The sequence below is a fragment of the Hyperolius riggenbachi genome, chromosome 7 (genome assembly GCF_040937935.1).
Source record: "Hyperolius riggenbachi isolate aHypRig1 chromosome 7, aHypRig1.pri, whole genome shotgun sequence".
Classification (NCBI taxonomy): domain Eukaryota; kingdom Metazoa; phylum Chordata; class Amphibia; order Anura; family Hyperoliidae; genus Hyperolius; species Hyperolius riggenbachi.
Genome location: NC_090652.1, coordinates 299,171,377 through 299,188,735, shown reverse-complemented (window position 1 = coordinate 299,188,735; position 17,359 = coordinate 299,171,377). Strand labels below are relative to the sequence as shown.

At 46.5% G+C, this 17,359-nt stretch overlaps 1 protein-coding gene across 1 annotated transcript in view; it reads right to left on the bottom strand.

Moving 5' to 3' along the window:
* LOC137525167 (sterol 26-hydroxylase, mitochondrial-like) overlaps positions 1-17,359 on the bottom strand; it is a 44,803-nt gene that overhangs the window by 13,403 nt on the left and 14,041 nt on the right. Inside the window, exons 2-5 of the mRNA XM_068246044.1 lie at positions 14,660-14,850; positions 8,871-9,070; positions 4,231-4,428; positions 325-488 (exon numbers count right to left, since the gene is read on the bottom strand). Coding sequence (XP_068102145.1) covers positions 325-488; positions 4,231-4,428; positions 8,871-9,070; positions 14,660-14,850 — 753 coding nt within the window. The remainder of the gene's footprint in view (positions 1-324; positions 489-4,230; positions 4,429-8,870; positions 9,071-14,659; positions 14,851-17,359) is intronic.

Genomic DNA, 17,359 nt, shown 5'->3' with positions numbered 1-17,359 from the left:
GACTTTAATATTGGTTCAGGCCTACGCATGGGCGGAAAAACATTAACCAATCAGATTGATGTAATCGATCCGAAAACCAGATTGGATTCCGTTCTGATCTGATTGAATTGGTTGGCAGTTTTCCCTCCTTTTGTTGGCCCGAATGATGGTTTCCGATTGAACAATTGAATTATACAATCAATCGCCCAGTGGATTGTATGGTTAATGGCGACCTTTTAAGTATCCAGTCCAGGTTTGCTGAATTACTTATGATTTCCCAGCTGGAGCTGCCTTAGTAAATCAGTCCCATCACGAATATATAACGGAATCAGAAAGCGGACGGACCGTATCTATCCCAGCTTGCAGCAGCTCTGGCATTAGTCCCACCACCTCTTTCAGGCTCAGCTTCCCATTGGTCAGCAGGTAGGTGATATAAGCTCCTCCCAGGTCGTCCCCTCTCTGCAGGCGTCTTTCAATGTCCTCCATCTTCATATTAATCATTTTTGACCCTGCAAGTACGAAGAGAAGTCATAGTAGAATATAAAGCAGGGCTTCCAGTTTTCAGAAGTATACCTGAAGTAAGAGGTATACGGAGGCTGCCATATTTATTTCCTTTTAATCAATACCAACAACAACAACAACAACAAATAACATTTGTAAAGCGCTTTTCTCCCATGGGACTCAATGCGCATAAGCATGGCTCCGACCATCGTGGTACAGAGGAAGACATTTTATAAGTCTGGAAATGCCAGGCTAAACAGGTGGCTTTTCAGTCTGGATTTGAATAGCTCCAGGCAGCCTGGATTGAATAGTTGCCTGGCAGCCCTGCTGGTCTATTTCTCTGCAGTAGTATCTGAATAACACCAGAAACAAGCATGCAGCTAGTCTTGTCAGATCTGACTTTGAAGTCTGAAACACCTGATCTGCTGCATGCTTGTTCAGGGGCTATGGCTAATAGTATTAGAGGCAGAGGATCAGCACGGCTGCCAGGCAACTGGTATTGCTTAAAAGTAAATAAATATGGCAGCCTCCGTATACCTCTTACTTCAGTTCCCCTTTAAGGACGGTTTTGCACATTGGGCTTGATTCACAAAGCGGTGCTAACTGTTAGCATGCTTGTGAAAAGCCCCTTAGCATGCCTAAACATACTTTGCGTGCGCTAATTAGCGCTCGCGCACTACATTTTGCGTTCATGTGCTAAGTTTAGCGCTGCCCTGTGCGCGCGAAATGTTGCACCGGGTGTGACAAAAACGGGGCACTCGATGCGCCCAAAACGTCGCATTGGATGCGCCCCCCCATGCGACATTTATGGCGCATCCTATGCGATGTTTTGGGGTGCCCCATTTTTGCGCGCACCGGCAGCGCTAAACTTAGCACGCGAACGCGAAACTTAGCACGCGAACGGATTTAGCTTGGTGCGTGCTAACTACTTAGCACCCTACTTAGCACCCTAGTTAGCACGCCCAAAGTCTTTAGGCATGCTAACTAGGCTACCAGCGCTTTGTGAATCAGGCCTATTGTGTTTTGCGGTGCGATGCAATGTTCCTGCTGCATCGCAGAGCAACGCAAAAAACAATCATATGACCTTGCGGCAGAGTGTGCCGACAGAGTGATATGCATAGCACCGTCCCCGCTCAGTGACATACTTCCTGCATCAATGGGATTCCCGCCATCACTCGCTATGCCACCATGATGTACTCCGCCGTTTACACTATCTGAGTCGCCCATAGACTACCACTACCAAGCGCCGTGCATTACCGTACCGCGGTGCTTACACCTTGCCGACACATCATTGCATTCCAGCGGCTCTGGAGGTCTGTTTAGCTATGAGGGACAACAAAGATAATTTGCATATTCAGCAGTGATGCATTGTGGGAGATCTCAGAGCTCACTCCAACCTTCTGCTTTATGCCTGGTACACACGAGGCAATTTACCATTAGGGCAACGGTCGAATCGATAATTTCCAACAGTTCCAATCTGATTTCTGATCGTTTTTCGGATCGATTTTCTATAGAAGTGATCGGAAAATGGACCAGACCTGCTGGAAATTTTTGACCGTCAATCTGACAAGAAATTGCATTGTGCGTACTAAGAATTAGACAAGAGAACATTTATATCGCGCTTTTCTCCTGGCGAACTCAAAGCGCCAGACCTGCAGCCACTACGGCGCCCTCTGTAGGTGTTTTAAAGTGTCACTGAAAAGAAAAAAAAAGTATGGTATAATGAGTTGTATGTGTAGTACAATTAATAGAACATTGTTAGTAAAGAAAAGAGTCTCATTTTTATTTTCAGTTATATCGCTGTTTTTCTATAACATTATATAACATTTTATCATTCTCTATTATTTACTGATAATACTTGACCACACCGACACACCCTGCTCAAATCTGTGGCCATCTCTATATTGAGGCAGCCTATGCAGTAATATTGCCATTTATCTGTTGTCTCTGTTTTTCTATTTGCACTATATTGAAGTTTTGAAGTTTTTTGCTTGTTGTATTTTAGTGTATTGTATTGTGTGTACAGTACTGCATTGTTATTTTGTACTGTACTGCCGCTTTTCAGCCCTGTGTATGCCAAGCCCAATTCCGGACGCGACTCCTGACGTACTTGGCAAAATAAAAGATTCTGATTTGCAGTTTACAAATTACGCTTTCATACCTCCCAACATTTAACTTTTACAAAACGGGACACTTAGGTCACACCCATGGCCACACCCCCAACCCCCTAGACACGCCCACCATTTTTTTTTTCAAATATTCTTAATTAATAATTGTATTAATTACTCCCGAAAGGGGAGGTGCGTGAGGGTGCCAGTGGGTGGGGAGGAGGGTGAGAGTAGGTGGGCAGAGAGGGGAAAAAAACGATTGAGGCACCAGCCCGTGATGCGTATGCGGCATCGATGGCCGCCGCCATTAAACTTCTCCCTCCCTCCCTCCTAATATGCCCCCCAGTGTCCCCTTCCCCCCCGCAGAGTAAACAAATGTGCAGCGGAGCGGGCTGTAACTCCTACCATTGCCTCTCTGCACCGTCCGGGATCTCATGTTGTCTTCTCGGCTTCCTGTGACGTCATAGGAAGCCGGAAGCCGAGAAGTCAACATGAGATCCCGGTGCGGAGAGGCACTGGTAGGAGTTACAGCCCGCTCCGCTGCCCATTTGTTTACTCTACGGGGGGGGGGGGGGGGGGACACTGGGGGGCATATTACGAGGGAGGGAGGGAGAGGTTTAATGGCGGCGGCCATCGATGCCGCATACGCATCCCGGGCTGGTGCCTCGATCGTTTTTTTCCCCTCTTCCCCCAGCGGCCGGGACTAAGGGGGGGACCCCCAAAATCGGGACCGTCCCGGCGAAAACGGGGCGGTTGGGGGCCCTGCGCTCTGTATTTTAAATGGTAAAACAGAGCAGAGCAAATGACCCTTTGAAATTCCTGACAAAAAAAACCTTAACCTGCTGAGCGGTCTGGACGAGCTCAGCTCGTCCAGTACTGCCGGAGCCTGCCGCTCAGGCCCTGCTGGGCCGATTTGGCTCAAATAAAAAGCAGCACACGCAGCTGGCACTTTGCCAGCCGCGTGTGCTACCTGATCGCCGCTGCAGCGCGGCGATCCGCCGCATGCAGCGGCGAAAGAGGGTCCCCCCGGCCGCCTGAGCCCAGCGTAGCCGGAACAAAAAGTTCCGGCCAGCGCTAAGGGCTGGATCGGAGGCGGCTGACGTCAGGCTGTCCATGACATCACTCCGCTCGTCGCCATGGCGACGAGGTAAGCGAAACACGGAAGGCCACTCATTGCGGCCTTCCGTGTTACTTCTGGCCGCCGGAGGCGATCAGAAGAACGCATCCGGAGCGCCCTCTAGTGGGCTTTCATGCAGCCAACTTTCAGTTGAAATAGTTTTTTTTTAATTAAAATAAAACCCTCCCGCAGCCTCCCTGGCGATCTTATTAGAACGCCAGGGTGGTTAAACAAACAAGAAACAGTGAGAGACAGGTTGAGATAAGTGCTTTAGAAAACAGTACTCTGTAGCCAACCAAGCTTGGTGGAGAGCTCAGAGAAGCTCTTTTGCATAGTAGATAACAAGTGACGTTTCTTAACCCTTTCTGTACTGGAAACAATATTAGACTCATATCTTTGCTACTAATGTTCTATTTTATAGCTGTACTACACATACAAATCATTATATCATAACTTTATTTTCACTTCAGATTCCCTTTAAGAGGGCAGACTTCTGTATTTCATGTACATCTAGGCGTGACTTACCGTAGGCAAAGAGCGTATCCCAACTTTCTACGAAACGTTCCCAGTAAGGCAGCCAACTGCTGGTCCACTCAGGCAGGTGCTCGATGATCACCTGGTTCTCCATCATAGTTCCCACCGAGCGAATCATATTTCGGGTTTCCTCCGAGATTTCACTTTTCAAACACCCCAGCCGTGTCTCAAAGATAATCTCACAGATGCCTTATGCCCAATGGAATGGCGGTAGAGAAATGGGATAATATATATATTAGGTTTTGATAACAATATTTATTTTATACATTTTTGTTTTTATTTCTTTAAATAAAAAAAAAATAACTGTGTAATCTATCTGCCGTGTCCTGTGCTGGGATGTAAAAAACATCCAAAACTGATCAAAGTCAAATACTGAAAGCAATCATGTTTATTGTTGTAAATTATTAGCATTACCACCTTTGTGTAGCTCTGCTTGCCTCTAGCTGTGCACCTATCCACACAGGCTTAAAGTGGACCTGAACGCTTGCACAGGACAGAAGGAAAACCTAGAGAAACGCACCCTGTATGTATTTGGGGAGTTTAGCCTAATTCCCTCTCATCTGTGACTGATCACCACAGTAATTTGATCTCTCAGCTGTGTCAGCTGGCTGCCTCGGCACAGCAGCTAATTTGTAAACACAGGATGTTAATAATACGTCTGCTACCATGAAAGCAGGAAGTACACAGTCTGCAGATTTATTGCATGATTTGTATCAACTGTAACAAATAAACTTACCTGGGGCTTCTTTAAGCAACCTTGAGGACGCTTGGTCCCTCGCCATCTCCCCAGGTGACCCCTATTCCCCGCTGTCTGGCCATGTGGGCGCACCCGTTGTGCTCCCCGTAGGCGGGAGCATTCTGTGCCTGCATAGTAGTTACTGCACAAGCGCAGAACGCTTACGGCAACGGTGAGTGCAACCAGCCAGGCCGCGCATGCACGACAAAGCGTGACTCGGCCAATCTACCGGACTGTACAGCCGGGGACGGGAGCCACCTAGGGAGACGGTGAGGGACGAGCAGCCTCAAGGGGGCCAAAGGAATCCACAGGTAAGTATGGTACCTGAGATGTCTTTCTTATCAGGTTCCCTTTAAAGTGGATCTGAACTCTTGCACAGGACAGAAGGAAAACAGAGAAATACACCCTGTATGTATTTAGAGAGTTTAGCCTGCCTAATTTCCCCTCATCTGTGTCTTATCACAACTGTAATTTGATCTCTCAGCGGTGTCAGCTCAGGAATCTCGGGGGCTTCAGCAGAGCAGCTAATTTGGAAACACGGGATGTTAACCTTGTATCTGCTTCCATCAAAGCAGGAAGTAGACGCACTGCAGATTTATTGCAGGATTTGTGTCAGCTGTAACAAAGAAATGTGTTTCTGTAAAGGTTATTATGCTGTTGCTCATTTTTTTTTAGAGCAGAGAGGAAGTTCTGAGGTCAGACCCACTTTAGACTATTACTGCTCGACGTCACCCTCTTCTCCATTGTGACCGCGCTCCCGCCAGCGCATGAGTGCGGCAGCCCTGCGCAGGCTCACTGACGGTGCGCACCTGTGCAGTAGCATGGAGCTGGTCGTGCACAAGCGGCTTTGTGCTACTGCAGAGTTGTGGGCCTTCTTGCGTCTGTGCTGCGTGGGTGCTCATGTACATGGCTGCGCAAACAAAATGGACGGGAGCGCTGAAATGGCGAACTCGAGGGGGATTGGGTAAGGCTCTGGATTATCCAGAGGCTTCCCTCTACTGGGCATAATTATCTAACTTTTTCTCTAAATTTTGCTTCAGGTACGCTGGGGCCCACTGAAAGAAGCGCCTGCGTCTGCGATTGCGCTTTGTGTATCAATTTTGCTGCATTTCCCGATTTCGGGTGATTTTAAAGGACTTACGAAGCGAAACGAGGAAAAAAAAGTTAATCACTTGCCTCATCTTTTCAGGCACGGAGGACGCCGTCCATGCCCTCCTTGCCGATCCGCCGGGTCCAACCGCTCATTAGCCCCCCGGGCCGGCTGCCGACCCCACGGCCCGGGTCGGGCTCTCTTGCCTCTCCTAAAATGGCCGCTTGCTCTGGCCGCGGCTGCGCAGTCCGCATAGCCACGAGTGCGGCCGCGCAGCTCTAGGGCCAACCCCCCTGATCCACGCTACGTAGCGTTAATCGGGGAGGTTGGCCCTAGAGCTGCGCGGCTATGCGGACTGCGCAGCCGCGGCCAGTGCAAGAGGCCATTTTAGGAGAGACAAGAGAGCCCGACCCGGGCCGTGGGGTCAGCAGCCGGCCCGGGGGGCTAATGAGCGGGTGGACCCGGCGGATCGGCACGGAGGGCGTGGACGGTGTCCTCCGTGCCTGAAAAGATGAGGCAAGTGATTAACTTTTTTCCCTCATTTCGCCTCGTAAGTCCTTTAAAGCCTTTTGTACACTGATCACGATTAGCGATTTTTCTTTTTCATTTATTTCCCTTGTGGATAGTAAAATTGCTGCAAAATTACTTTTGTACAACGCTTGCAAAGTGATTTTGCAGCAATCCTATACTCCATAACCCCCAATTGCGCTTTGTGGAAATAAGGACCCGGGATTGCGCTCTGTGGAAATCACCTTTGCTCCTGTGGGTTCCGTGGTCTGAAAGCCAGCATTTCTACTTTGCTCTAAAAGATTCCTTACAGCTTTAAAGCTACCATCCCAGAAAAAAAAAATTGTAGCAGAACATCACTGAAATGGTTAAACACAGCACTTTGTCCTGCTATGGAAAGGCTATTCAGCTTCAAATCCGCATCCAGACTGGAGATAACAGTATCTTTGTTTACATTCCAATGTTGTTACATTTGTGTGTAAACAACTGAAAACACTCTCTGAGCAGTGTTGCCAACTCATCCCTTTAATTACTGACACATCTAAGTTATACAGGTTCTGGGGCTATTTGCACATAATCAGTGCCTTAACTGCATCTACCTAGCCACAAACCCTGTATAATTCATATGTGTCAGTAATTAAAGGGATGAGTTGGCAACACTGTCTCTGAGAAGCTCTCTGTGCTTCAGGCACACACACAGTTCCAAAGATTTGGGCGCAGCCGGCACCACCATAGACTGTAATAGGAATTACGGCTATAGCGGTGCACAGTGAGTTACTTCGGCGGCATCAGAGACGGAGCTGAAGTTGCTTCTAAAACACTGTAATTCGGCCTCCAGCTATTGCATCATTCCCCACCATCCACATGGACCTAGAGGGGGAATAGTATTTAATGCCGCCGGGAACTTGTGCAGCAGCAGGATAAGCCATACCGGCTGTATCCTGCGCCCAGGTCTCCCAGTGGCCAATTCATATGTATGCGTTCAGAACAGCTCATTAGAAGATTTTAATATATAGTAAAAAGCAGTTGGAATAAAATGCAATGGCAGCTTTCAGGGCAAGAAAAACTACACTTTGGAAACTTGTTATTTGTAAACAGACAATATTACTCGTGCACAAAAGCAAATATGATAACTGTATGAGTAATAAAAAGTAGGAAAACACATTTTTATTGAATGTCATGTCGGCGTTTCAGACCACTTTAATATTAATTAACCTAGCACTTTGCAAATCGCTGGCGATTTCAAAGCATGGCTGAAACAGATCCTGAGGGCCTCAGGCAGATATTTGGGCAGTAAAGGAATATTGATCTGTGGGGAGGGAACCAGATCCTTTCTTAGGAAGGCATCCATTGGTCGTCTTGCCCAGTGATGTTTCGCTCCAACCGCCTCATCCAAGAGGGTTGCCAGGCAGGGCCGAAATTTTGGAAAGGCCACAAAGGCCATGAGCTCCGGCAATTGAAAGCCAAGGGGGCACCTGGACATAAAAGAGGGGATACTACGTATGAAAGAGGAGGCTTAAAATAGGGAACAACGCATGAAGAAGGAAACTGATGCTCAAGGGAGCTATTCATCAAAGAGAAGGGCTGCTGTAATTGGATGATACCCAATTACCCTTCTCATAGCTCCATTGACCAGTGAGAAGAGATCAGCAAAGTGAAGAAGAGAGGATCGGGAAGCACTGCAAGCCCGAGCGTCTGGCTCTCCAACTATAGTTGAGGTTTTTTTTCTTGTTGTTTAAAGGATACCCGAAGTGACATGTGACATGATGAGATAGACATGTGTATGTACAGTGCCTAGCACACAAACTACTATGCTGTGTTTCATTTTTTTCTTTCTCTGCCTGAAAGAGTTAAATATCAGGTATGTAAGTGGCTGACTCAGTCCTGACTCAGACAGGAAGTGACTACACTGTGACCCTCACTGATAAGAAATTTCCCTTTTTATCTCTTTCCTGCTCTCAGAAGCTATTTTCTGCTAGGAAAGTGTTTTAAAGTTGGAATTTCTTATCAGTGAGGGTCACACTGTAGCTACTTCCTGCCTGAGTCAGGACTGAGTCAGCTACTTACATACCTGATATTTAACTCTTTCAGGCAGAGAAAGAAAAAAAAGGAAGACAGCATAGTTATTTGTGTGCTAGGCACTGTACATCCCCATGTCTATCTCATCATGTCACATGTCACTTCGGGTATCCTTTAATGCACCAAAGTTATAAGCACCAGGGAGATTTTGTGTGCATGAGGCCCAACATGCATTATAGTGGCAGCGGCCTCAGGTGATAAGAAAGCACCCCAACTTACTTTCAAAGGCGAAAGAATACATGAGTTCAGCGACGTTCTTCACCTCCAGTCCAGACGGGTTTGCCTCTGTCAGCTGTTTGATCTTGGTCAGTAGTTCGCCGATCACCTCGTTCAGAGAGTCCGTGTACCGGACCACGTCTCCGGGCTTTGCAATGTTCTTGTTCATCATTGTGCGCAGCACATGCCAGCGGTGGCCCTGTCTGTGGACACCATGAAAGGGTTAATGAAATGCCAAATAATGAGAGCAGCTCAGCTGCATAAGGTAAATGCAACAGCAGCATCTAGTGGCCAAATCGCACAACTACACCCTAATTCATTAGTTTGAATAAAAAGAAATATCCCCCCATTCAAATTAACCCCTTACCTCCTCCACTTTCCCATAGTTACAAAAATAAATCATTTGTATATATATATATATAAAAAAAAAACACACCATAAATTGTAACTCTAGGGACTCAACTATTTGAATACGTCGGTCAGACTCATGGGGTTATATTACTGTTATTTTTGCAAATAATGGCTTGCAGTGATGCAAAACTGTAAAAATACACCTTTCTTTCAAAATAAAATATTGTCACCATACTATGGACATTTTTAAAAGTTGTAATAGCTGGAGCAAATAAAATGTGTGGCTTTTATCCACAGTAGCATGTTTTATTTTAAAACTATAATGGCCAAAAACTGAGAAAATGCATTTTTTTCTTATTATTCCTGTGTGCTTTTAAAGCACACCTGAACTGAGAGGGATATGGAAGCTGCCATATTTATTTCCTTTTAAACAATGCAGATTGCCTGGCTGTCCTGCTGACATTCTCAGTGCTGGGCCGAAATTACGCATGAGCGTAATTACGCATCGTAATTCAATGTAAATTTACGCGTAAGCGCTACGCGTAACTTACGGTCTTACGCGTAATTATTTATGCGTAAGGAGTTAAGTGGTATCGTAATTACACTGTCTACCGTAATTGCTAGGTATGCGTAATTTTACGAAGACTTACGCGTAATTTTACAGCTCAACAAGCTGCTGGGTGGGGTGACCATCGCTCAGGGGGGCTTCCTGCCCAACATCCAGGCTGTGCTGATGCCCAAGAAGACCGAGAGCCACAAGGCCGCTAAGAGCAAGTAATTCCTGCAGCGATAGATATTACACAGAACCAGATCGCAAAGGCCGCCAACAGGCCAGCCCAACTATTTTGCACAGTTGATAGACTATGTAACCCATCCTGTCTAAAACCTACTATAACTCCCTCAAAGGAGCTATGCGAGAAATTTGCTTGCTACTTTGTTGACAAAGTATCCTCTATTCGGTCTCTCATTCAGTCCACAGCACCCAAAACTCATGCAACTAATGGAATTAGCTGCAAAAACAACCTAACACCCTGGACTGACTTCAAAAGTATTAGTGAGGAAGAGATCTCAGACATCCTCCGTCGCCTCCGCCAGATAACCTGCGACCTGGACCCTGGACCAACTAAACATATGCTGAAATGTCCTGACCTGCTTGGTCCAGCATTTCACAAAATAGTAAATTGCTCTCTGCAAGCAGGGAGGTTTCCTACCTCTCTAAAAGAAGGAATCATCAATCCCCTTCTGAAAAAACCTTCCATGGATCCAGATGCTATGAGCAGCTACAGACCTGTCTCCAACCTCCCCTTCTTAGGTGAAGTTATTGAAAAGGCTGTCTATCTGCAACTTGAAACCAGGCTGTCAGTAAACAACATCCTGGACCCTCTACAATCTGGCTTTAAGAAACACCACAGCTGTGAAACAGCCCTCATCCAAGTCTGCAACGACCTGCTCATGGCAAGGGACAGAGGGGAATGCTCCATCCTAATCCTGTTGGATCTCTCAGCGGCTTTTGATACAGTTGACCACGAAATCCTGCTTAACAGACTGCAGGAGTACTGTGGCATCAGTGGATCAGTCCTCCAGTGGTTCAGATCATTCCTGACTGACAGAACACAGAGAGTATCCCTAGGTCCTATAATGTCCAAACCTGCACCTCTACAATTCGGAGTGCCACAAGGATCAATCTTATCCCCTCTGCTGTTTGCAATCTACATGTTGCCACTCGGTACACTTATCCAACGTCATGGCCTGATGTACCACTGCTACGCCGATGACACACAGCTATACCTGTCCTTCAAACCTGGTGGAACAGACCCTACTCCAAAAATAAACTCTTGCTTAGCTGAGCTACAGGCACGGATGAATGATAACTGGTTGAAACTGAATGCTGACAAAACTGAGGTCCTGTTTGTCTAAAGCCAGCACTCGCCATCAAAACAGCTCTATCCTAAAGCAACACCAATCAGGATTGGGAAGTCAGACATAAACAGCTCCAACCTTGTGCGCAGCCTTGGCGTACTAATCGATGGGGAATTGAGTTTCATAAACTAAATTTCATCTGTAGTTAAATCTTCCTACTTTCATCTGAAGAACATTGCAAAGATTAAACATCTGATTCCCCCAGAGGATCTTCCAACCCTACTTCACGCCTTCATCACATCACGGCTGGACTACTGCAATGCCCTTTATGCTGGCCTCCCCAAAAAGGACCTGTGTACCCTGCAATTAGTGCAGAATGCTGCTGCCAGATTGCTAACAAACCAGCCACGCCACTGTCACATTAAACCGATCCTACGCTCACTGCACTGGCTACCAGTAAAATGGAGAATACTCTTCAAGATTGGACTGCCGACATTCAAATCCCTGCACAATCTGGGCCCTGGATACATGAAGAACTTGCTGAAGCTGCACCACACCTCTCACAACCTCAGATCAGCAAGTTCTATAAACTTGGTCACTCCCAGAGTGCACCTCAAAAAATCTGGAGATAGAGCCTTCTGTCATGCTGCCCGTACTCTTTGGAACTCCCTGCCACACCCAGTAAAGACAGCACCATCCCTGGAGCTATTCAAATCCAGACCGAAAAGCCACCTGTTTAGCTTGCATTTCCAGACTTATAAAATTCTTCCTCTGTACCACCATGGTCGGAGCCATGCTTATGCGCTTTGAGTCCCACGGGAGAAAAGCGCTTTACAAATGTTATTTGTTGTTGTTGTTATTACACCAGTCATGTATAGCCTGGGTCTGTCCTGTCTTGAATATTGTACTGCTTTGTATTGTATTACTAGAATCAATAAAGAACAAATGTAAACCATTACAAGCTTAATTAGCACATAAATAGGACTTGCCAAACCAATATTTAACAATAACAATAATATTTATATAGCGCTTTCTCCCTGGGGACTCAAAGCGCTATGACTCTGCATTATGCAGTCTCAAAGGCTCGGGAAAAGAGGTGAGTTTTTAGCCTTTTTTTTAAAGCTGTCCAGAGAAGGAGCCTCTCGTACTGACTGTGGAAGTGAGTTCCGTAGAGTAGGGGCTGCATAGGAAAAGGCCCGAGCACCAAATGTTAAGTGTATCCTGCCAAGGATGGTCGTAGTCAGCCAACTTCGCTACGCTGGAACTACGCGTATTATTACGCAAATACGCTTCGCAATCTACGGCTACACAATCAGAAACTCCGCTACGTTTGCATTAGGTAGACTACGCGTTAAAATACGCAAGCTTCGCGTAGTGCGAAGCGTAGTTGATGCAACCGCTTATGCCCTTATGCGGAAACATTTCCGCAATAATCTGCTACCTATGTGCGTGTATAAACTAATATAAGCATACATTCCACCTTCCAATGCGGAAATGTCTGCGTATAAAAGGGCAATAATATTTCTGCGCATGCGCAATGATCCATATAGATGCAGTTACCGCACGCGTAGTTGACTTCGCAATACATACGTCAACTACGCGTATCGGGCGAAGCTTCTCATAGCGGGACTACGACTACGGGGAAATGCATATGTGTAGTTCTTAAACTTCGCCTACGAACTACGATGCGTAAATGCGTACTACGACGCGTAGATTCGCGCTGGCGTAGTTTACGAGCGACCCTGTATCCTGGGAATAACCAGCTTCATCTTGTTGGCAGAGCGGAGGGTGCGTGGAGGGGCATAAAGTTCCAATAGATCCGCTATGTATTTGGGTCCCATGTGGTGTAGAGCCTTGAATGTCAGCAGGCAGATCTTAAAATTTGATTCTCCATTTTACTGGCAACCAGTGAAGAGTTTGCAGTACTGGGGTGATGTGTGAGCTGCGGGGGGCATTGGCTAGGAGTCTGGCTGCAGCATTCTGTACTAGCTGTAAGGGGCGCAGAACCTTATCTGTAGATCCGATGAACAGGGCGTTGCAGTAGTCTAGGCGGGAGGATACAAATGCATGAACCAGGGCAGGTAGGTCTTCAGCTGGGATAAGGTGTTTTATCTTCGCTATATTTCTTAGATGGAAGACTTGACGACAGCTGATACCTGCTGTCTGAGTTTTAGATTTCCATCCAGGATCACCCCAAGGTTTCGCACAGAGTCTTTATACTGTACAGTATCTCCCCCAATTGCTAGTTTGAGGTGGTGAGCGTTTTGAACTTTATCCATCATGTGTGGACCACCTACTACCAACACCTCTGTTTTGTCAGAGTTCAGCCTCAGCCAGCTGGTGTTCATCCAATTTTGTAAATCCACTAGACACGCATTTATGGATGCTGATGGGTCTTGGGTGCCAGGCTTGAAGGACAGATACAGTTGTGTGTCATCTGCATAACAATGGTATCCTAGGCCATAGTTCTGGATTATTTTGCCCAGTGGGAGCATGTAGACTGCAAAGAGTAATGGTGATAGTACAGAACCCTGTGGAACTCCATAGGCAAGTGGCACTGGATTAGATTAGTGTGTGCCCAGACATACTTGCTGTGTCCTGCCAGATAGGAAGGTCTGAAACCAGCTAAGAACAGTACCCCTTAGGCCACAGTAATTCTTCAGTCGCTGGATTAGTATTTCATGATCCACAGTATCAAATGCTGCAGACAAGTCAAGAAGAATCAGAATTGAGCAATCACCCTTGTCCCTTGCAGTAAGTAGATCATTCATTACTCGGATTAATGCCGTTTCAGTGCTGTGCCTTTTCCTGAATCCTGACTGAAAAGTATCAAAGATGTTGTTATCTGTAAGCCTGGCTTCCAGCTGGTTGGCGACTGCTTTCTCGATAACTTTTGATAGGAATGGTAACTTCGCCACAGGTCTGTAGTTGGTTACCAATTAAGTCACCCTTAGGATACCCTGTTAGTAAAAATTACCATTTTAGTTTTTCTTACAATGAAATACTCACCATGCCTCCTGTTCCCTTCGGTCCCCTGCCGCTCTTCTCCTGTCTGTCCTGTTGTCCTGGGCGACTTCGGCAACTCCAAACCCAGACATACTGTACCGCGCATGTGCAGTATGTCTGTTCTGCTCCCCCGTGGCTGCGTCGAGTGATGTCACAGGACATTGGAGACACGCTCACTCCCCCCGCGTCTCCAATCAGTGCTCACGCCAGAAGGCAGGAGCGAGCACGATCCTGTCCTGTGACATCACTACGCGGCCACAGGGGACCAGAGCGGACATACTGTGCATGCGCAGTACAGTACGTCTGGGTTTGGAGTCGGAACAGGAGGGACCAGAGAAGAGCAGCGGGGGATGAACAGGAGGCACGGTGAGTATTTGATTATTTATGCCCCCCTACCCAGTACAGCTTCAGATTTTAAGAGGCCTATGACCTTGTGGTCATTCTGTGGTCCCCTTTTAATAGCATCTGCCTACCTTGCTTATGCTTAAAAACAGCCCTGAGCGTACACCTACCTTTAGGAAAACTTTAGCTACGGATGTGTGGTTGTTCTCTCGGTACTCTGAGTCGATACTCACTCAGTCAGGGGTCCATAGCTGTGGCCCTTGAGATCTCGGTGTCGCCTCCACTTTGCCATGTCGGCCCTCATGGGGTATTTGTCCTCCTGCTTTAGCAGGGCCTCCAGGAGTTCGGGGCTGGCTATGTTCACAAATTGCACTTCTGCGACGGTAGACTTCCACATTGGCCCGTACTTCATTCTTAGCTTTGCCTAAAAAAAATGGCAACCACATAAAAAGCATCACAAGGACATACAAGATCGCTCCTCTAACCAAAACGCTTTGCTGCCTTCACACTTATCCTTGTGATTTCTGGACATGTTTTTCCATGGTTTTTCATAATTGTGATTCAGAATTTTATGATTATTTTTGATGTGATTAAAGATTAAGTGGGAGGTTTTTTTTTTTTTTGCAAAATATAAATTTACTTTGAAAGTCTGCTAAAAATAGATAAATAAATAATAATAATTAAAAAAAATCAGTGTTTCTGCTATTTAGTGAGTTCAAATAAACTCTTTTGAAAGTGTTTTCATGTCACCAACATTGTTAAAGTGGAGACGAACTCTTCCACAGGACAAAAGGAAAACAGAGAAATGCCCCCTGTATGTATTTCGAGAATTTAGCATGTTTAATTCCCCCTCATTTGTGTCTATTCACAAGCTGTAATTTGATCTCTCCCTTGTGTCACATAACTGCCATGGCAGAGATGGTAGATAAGCTCATTTGAAAGCACAGGATGTTAATAGGTCTGCTTTCATGAATCAGGAAGAAACAATGCATATTTATTGCAGGATTCGCATCACCTGTAACAAAAAAATGTTTATTGTTTAAAGGTTATTTGCTGTTATGTATCTTTCTCTAACCAAGCCATTGTACGGCTGGAAAAGGAGAGACTCCAGGCTCCTCCTCCAGGGGAAACACAATCAGCAAGAAGCATTAAAAGCCCCCACCCTGCCCCTCCTGCCTCAGTATCTTGTGTTTCCGGCCTACCGGGGCACAGTTAGCAGCAGAAGACTAGGGCCGGTACATGAGGGGCTATACTGAGATGTTTGGGAAAGATGTCTGACTATCCTGGCCTGTGATCAGGCGTTAGAAAGACTATCTGGTCGGTACCTAGTCCAGCATGTCGGTCGTTACCTGAGCGAGCACTGGGTAGAGGTGAGCAGTGCAGCGACGGTGTTCTGTCCTCTGCAGACGCCAACAGCCGGAGTGAGAGCGCACGAAGGCTGGGGGCGGAGCGGTTGTGACGTAGGTGCGCGCTCGCGGCGCCTGACGTCAGATATAGACGGAGGATATGCGGAAGTCTCGGAGGAGGCGTATTCTTTAACATATATGGTAGACGCCGCCGAGACTCGCAGCGGAAGCATGCCTGAAGGGAAGATTTTTTAAGGCGGACCTTCCGGAGATCCCTGAAGGGATGGACAACCAGGAGACTCCGACAGAGCAGGCTGAAGCAGGAACTTCTGTGGCACAATCTCCGGCAAGCAGCGTGAATGTGGCAATGGCTGAAAATAAGTCTAAAAAATTTCAGAATTGTTTTTTGAGACTGGATAGTTCATGGCCAAAGAACTTGTGCTTGAAATGCTCAGATAACATTATGGCCTCAGAGTCTATGACCCTAGTAAAGGAATTTATGGAGTCTATGAGGGAAGAGATAAGGACGGCTTTACAGGAAATGAAGGACAGCCAAGAGGAAAGGAGACCGAATACAGAGATTCCAGGGCCCTCTAATACAGATCAAAATTTAAACTCTATTCCCTTACTTCCACTCCCTCAATTAAATATGGAAGAGGAGGAGGAGGAAGAGGAGGAGGAGGAAGAGGAGGAGGAAGAGGAACAGGCATCAGGGCTTATGGGGATGCAGATTTCCCCTCGGGGGAAGAATCAGAAAATGATAGCATAAAAAATAAAACCCCAAGATTCTTGTTTCTACCTGAGGAGACTCAAGAATTACTCAAAGCAGTTTATACTACTGAAGAAATTAAAGAGGAATCCTCTCGGGAGCAGATAATAATGGCGCACAGCACCGCAGGTAAAATAATGGCGCCCATTCAATTACCTTATTAAACGCTATTTAGCGTTTTCACTGTTACAAAATGGCGCAGGTTATTTACAACGCTATTTATTGTTGTAATGAAAGTGTGCTTACCCCTCCTGCTTTAAGTATAGCATTGGCAGACTTTGCAGGATGAACGGCTTAACAAGTGCCTGCCGCGGCGATGATTGCTGAGGCTGGGCTGTGCGCTGATAGCCCCACAGTTCCGGAGCTGTTACCGCTCCTCTGCCTGACCAGCTTGCACTGTGCTCCATGATTTTTGGTCAGGCAGAGGAGCGGTAACAGCACCGGAACTGTGGGGCTATCAGCGCACAGCCCAGCCTCTGCAAGCATCGCGCCTGCAGGCACTTGCTGAGCCGATCATCCTGCAAAGTCTGCCGGTGCTATACTACAAGCAGGAGGGGTAAGCTGCAGTGCACTTTCATTACAAAGATAAATAGCGGTTTAAATAATTTTATCGGCGTCTCCGTGCTCCGTTTTTTATCCCACGCCATTTTTGACTGGACCCATCCTCTCAATCTACTGTGCAAGATAAAGTGTATGGAGGTTTAGTACAGTAGGAGGGGAGGTCTTTTCCAATACATCAGTCCTTAAAAGATATTATAGAGACACAATGGAGGGAACCTAAGAGAAAAGTATTTGTACCAAAATCAGCTAAACGCAAA